The 5,428-nt window shown below is 46.9% G+C and overlaps 1 protein-coding gene across 1 annotated transcript; it reads right to left on the bottom strand.

Annotated features, from left to right (window-relative positions):
* Positions 1-896: 896 nt before the first annotated feature.
* Positions 897-4,642, bottom strand: LOC123097251 (uncharacterized; the record flags this gene model as incomplete). Its single annotated transcript, XM_044518952.1, is given in 7 exon segments — positions 897-1,258; positions 1,334-1,607; positions 1,712-1,835; positions 2,424-2,532; positions 2,615-2,761; positions 4,259-4,344; positions 4,455-4,642. Coding segments are annotated over 7 exon segments (972 nt in total). The 3' UTR covers positions 897-1,156.
* Positions 4,643-5,428: the final 786 nt, after the last annotated feature.

Here is a 5,428-nt window from a genome sequence, read left to right on the forward strand (position 1 = left end):
CAAGGTACAAATGAGAAGGAGCATTGGCTAACCTCCAAGCAGTTGTGAGGATGAGACTTTCATTAATGGCTTTTAGATTCCTTATGCCCAAGCCACCTTCTGTCTTAGAAGTACAAATATTCTTCTATGCCCTAAGGCAGAGACTTTTCTCTGAGTCGGTCTCTCTAACACCTGTCCACCAGAAATTTCTAATGACAGTTGTGAGCTTAGCAATGAATTTCTTAGAAAACAAGAAGTGGACAAAACTTCTGTCAGGTTGAGTCGGTCAGTTGAAGTTGCCGTGTTACTCCACCCCACTACTGCTCCACCCCACCGCTCGTAGACGCCGCTGCTCGCCTCCCTTGACGCACGAACAACTCCGCACGCTGCTAGCCTCGAGCTCAACCCGCCGCCGGCTGCCCAGCATGACACCCATGGTAGGCAGTGCCAAGCTCAGGAGAGTGCTCGACTCTGGGAGCATCTCCAACCGCACCCCCAACGGGACCCTCAGGCGACTTTTTTCGCGTCTGCACCGAAATAACACCCGTCTGCACCGAAGTAACACCCCTCAGGCGACTTTTTTCGCGTCTGCACCAAAATAACGCCCCAGCCGCGTCCCCAATACGCTGTACCCACATCTCCGCCGGCCAGCCTCACGCTTGCTGAGCGAGGGCGACATCGTCAGCTCGTCGGACGCTGGAGGCCATTCCTGGCTGGTCGCTGATGCTTACTAGTATTATCCCTGGTGAGCTCCTCCTGCCGACGGCGCATGCGGCAATGATGCGCGCACAACGTCAGCGTCATTGGCAAAATGGCACACACGCATTGTCTTTGACAACAAAGATGGCAGCAAAATATAGCACTACATCACCTATGATGCCCTTGGAACTGCCGCATCTGTCTGTGCACGAGACCAGTGAAAGAACGAAGAGCAGTAACTTTGCACAATACGGGCACGAGTTGACTCGTTTGTATAAAAATCAAGGTGTAGTCAGTTTCCCTGTTACAATATACAAAAAGGACCGATGATATCGCACCATGTTGGGCTGTGCAAATTGCGGATACAAGAGATGCCTGCCATCGGCTTAGTATGTGCTTCCTGTACAGCTGGGGCAGTCCGTGGTGCTGGTCCTCAACTTAAGATCATCATCAACAGCCATCAGCTCCATGTCATGGGCTATAGGAGTCCCAGGGATTTGAGCTGCTGGACGTGCTCAGCAGGGAGTGGCGTCGGAGACCAATCTGCACGTTCAACGTCAACATCTTCCACAACGTACTCCTGGAGAACACCAAATTGGGGTTATAAACAGGAGGAAAAACCATGATTGATCAACTCAGGGATAGCAGTGCTCGCCTTTGTTAGCATTCGTTTCGCAAGGATGTGGTAGTGTCTTTGCCAGATCCTCTGCCCTACCATAGTTGCCACCAGAACGCTATAGAAGATGCCGACAACCGTGAACAGCCCGAGCACGATTACTCCCATGATGAGGAACAATGGTAACCCTGCTTCCCCTGCACCTCCCAAGCAACCACCACACTCCCCGGCTGTAGTTGCACAGCCTTCAAAGCATGTGGTGCAGTCAGTCCACATGCAAAGTGTGCCAGGAAGATGGCAATCTGCACACATCCTGAAATGAAATAGGAAGGTGAGCGTACAACATACAGATGACCAAGCATGCAGCATTAACAGCTTAACTAATATAATATAGTCATTGAATTAATCGAAACATACCCTGGCTGGCAGCAACAGAGGCATAGTTCTCGACAAGGCTGAGCCAAGTCACTCCGTACTCTTCGGTCATAACAAGTTATGAAGCATCCTGATAACCCGAGTAAAGCAAAAAACAACAAAGCTCCTGTAAAAAGAATAAGAGAGATGCTCAACTCAGTTCAGAATTCAAATCAAATGGGCAACATAAGTGCATCATATATCTCAGCAACGTAGCCTCCATATATATTTAGGGACTACATAGTGCACGCCACATAGTGTAGATCATAACATGATACCCTAGTATTAGTCCATCACAGCATAAATATAACAAACTAATGAATAGGTCTGGTAGGAATGAAAGAGCAACTACAATCATTGACATGCATGTAAAAGATAAAGACAGCTGCTAGGTCATACATCTTTCATCTACTTTGTAGTGTATACTGTTAACAAAATACATTTCCCCACACATGTTTTCTTTTGCACACTGATAAACTCTTATAATTATAACAGAGATTGGCCAGATAGAATCTAATGTATATTTTACTTTGTAAACCGTACAGCTCCCGTGCACTTGAGTCCTAAGGATGAACAGGGACTTGTGTTGTCTGGGCAAGGATTGAACTCCACCCCACGCATTCAGACAAGGGCAAAACATATAAATTCATTGTCAAACAATCATGCAAAACAGGTACAAGTAATAACAAAATGTGCAAATGATTAAGTTGTTTACCACATATATAATAAAAAGTAACTTCGTTATCAAAACCCCAGGCCGTCCTCAACCAATATTGCTGGTACCCATCAATAAAATGTACCAAATAAGCCAATGCAGAGATAACCTGAACAAAGGAGTGAGAAATACTGTTTATCACTCAATACATCATTAGACAAAGAATAGTGACACGGATATCAAAGACTTACAAACTGGACTAGAGCAAAGATGAATAATATATCTCTAGTAACAAAGAAACGAAACTTTAGCGTTCGCCATTTCCTGTCAGTGTGAACATGAACCCTCAAGTAATAAGGAGCCTTGCAGGTGGTGCAATGAGAAAATGCAAACCCCTCCTGTATGTGACAAAGCATCAAGCACTATTAGTATCTCGCAAGAAAGACACAATTTCATTAAGGCAAGCTACAAATAGCTCAGACAAGTTGACAACAAAATGCAAAGAGACAGATGACTGAATGCTTTTGCATATGCAACAGGAAGAGGTTATATTTAACTTTTTGTTGAACAAATAGAATTCATATTCCCAACAATTGAAAGAGAAAATGTGTATCATACAATGTTCAGGATATCGGTAACTGGTACCATATCAGTCAGGTGGTGAGTAGGGATAAATGGGCGAATTTTCCAGTTAATCAGCCGGTAAATCAGCTATTCGGACTCACCAAGTAGTGATTAACTGATCGAGATGCCGATTAACTGGCCGATATTTGGACTAATGGTATCATACATCATTTCTACTCTAAACTATTGGATCCATCCTTAGAAGAGCATGGTTTATGTCATATCCAAGCCAACAACCTCCATATAACCTTACCAAACAGCACAACTTCATTTTGATGTAGACATCCCAACATCCTAACAGAAAGCAGAGTTTCCAATGCTAAATACCATAACTGGACCTAGGAACATCTGCCTGATAAACTGGAACCATATTACAAAATTCCATAAGAGTGCATTGTCAGACAAGGAAAGATCTGACCTACTACTGCATCTTAAATCAAAATTTCAAGGTACAGAGAGAGGATCAGTATATTCAGAATGTTCATGCAATACAGAACTTTTTGTTTTGACCTGAAACTGTGCCAAAGGTCCGCATAGCAAATTTGTTAAATGATAGTGGAATACTTATAGGTGGTATTTACTAGTAATACAAACCTTGATTAACGCATTTTCAGAAGCATGTCTCTTTGGGCCAACTATGGCAATATCATGTCAATCATGGATCTACCTGATAGTGCAAGTTTTTTATATATTTTTTAGTTACTGAATTCCTAGTTACAACAGAATGCAGTTGCATAGCGTTCATCCATATGATGCATTGTTGTTGTAAAACTTTTATAAAATTTTCTTCCGTTTAGACTGTCGACATACATGAATGTCCAAGCAATCTGGAGTTGCTCTCTAGTCTCTACAATCACGTTCGTAAATGGCATAACTTAGACACGAAAAACAGGGTTGTCACTTGTCACACAAAACTCTAATCAACAAAATAGAAGAAAGACACAGGCAGGATCGACTCCAACAGCAGGTCAAGAGCTATAGGCCTACATGTTGAAGGCGAAACTTGATGAACTTACCATATGTATTCTAGTTGTCTGTGCTCTATGTGATCCATGAATGAATTGATTGATTATTATTAGTACAATGCAAGGCAGTCATTCCTAAATGGCTACAACTCTATCTATAAGCACATACACGGAGTATAGCTTCCACACATTGACATAATTAAGCTAAGAAACCACAGTTGTAACCCTGGGTGGATCCATCACACAATCACATCGCTTCGGAGCTCCCTGATAGCACCAGGGCATCAGCGGAATGAGAGCGCCTACCTTGACCGCTCTCCAGTGGTCGAGGCAGTCGCGGTGCACGTACTTGGATGTCCCCTTGCACTTGCAGGGCGCGATGAAGTCTCTCCCTACACCGAGAGAAGCAGTCAACCCCTGCCAAAACAAAGAAAACACGGCCAAGGATAACGGCGGGCAGCGGCGGGAACAGCTCGCGCAGGACGGATCCAGCCGTACGTACCGTCGGTCTCGAGGCAGATCCGGCACTGGAGCTGGTCCCCGGCACCGGCCTCGAGGTCGATCTCCGGGGATGTCGGCGGGATAAGCGACGAGGCCGCCGAGGACAACCCCCTGGCCTTCTCCTCCTCCATCAACCACCGCAGCGCACCGCCCGCAGCCCTCCCAACGAGCGTACGCTTCTAGAACCTTCTAGTATCGTCCATTCGGAACCCTAACCTCTACTCTTTTTTTTCCTCGCCTCGATGGATTCGACGGGGCGAGGAGGGGGTTGGAATCCAGTTGTTGGGGAATAGGCAGGTGCGTAGCGAAGCGCCGAAGCGAGGGTATATGTGGGACCGAAACTTTTGCGACGCGACTTTTGCGAGCGACTGGTGTCTACGTGCGGGTGGATGACCCGTTGGCCCCACTGGCGGTAGGTGCGGTGCGGATGACAATTCCCGGGGCCACTGCTACCCGTAAATCGGCTGATGGTAGGGATTTTTAAATCGCCTCGACAGCCGTTGATTTGCGTTGTTTGGGCCGCTTGATCTCTGGAGTCTGGACCATAATATCACTTCCGTCCCAATAGGCCTATTTCTCTCGCACAGCGACTCCAACCAGCCATACGTGCTAAACATTCTCGTTTCCAGGTTGCAGCAGCCCCGGCAGCCCCGTCACTGGTCATCTCGGAGCAAAACTCGGACGAGCTCGCCATGCACGGTCACGGCTGCATCGCCGGCTTGCAGCAACGACGTTGCTGCGACCATCCCTTGAAACATAGGCGGACACTCCGCGCGGTTCGGCAATGCTCCAACACAAGACCGGTGATGCTTCGTTGCAGCACCGACGATGCTTCGGCGGCCCGGCAAAGCTCCAACACAACACCGTTGATGTTTCATTGCAGCACCGGCGATGCTCCGGCGGCCCGGTAAAGCTCCAACACAACACCGATGATGCTTCGTTGCAGCACCGGCGATGCTCCGACGGCCCGGCAAT

Source organism: Triticum aestivum, chromosome 4D (genome assembly GCF_018294505.1).
Source record: "Triticum aestivum cultivar Chinese Spring chromosome 4D, IWGSC CS RefSeq v2.1, whole genome shotgun sequence".
NCBI classification, from domain to species: Eukaryota; Viridiplantae; Streptophyta; class Magnoliopsida; order Poales; family Poaceae; genus Triticum; species Triticum aestivum.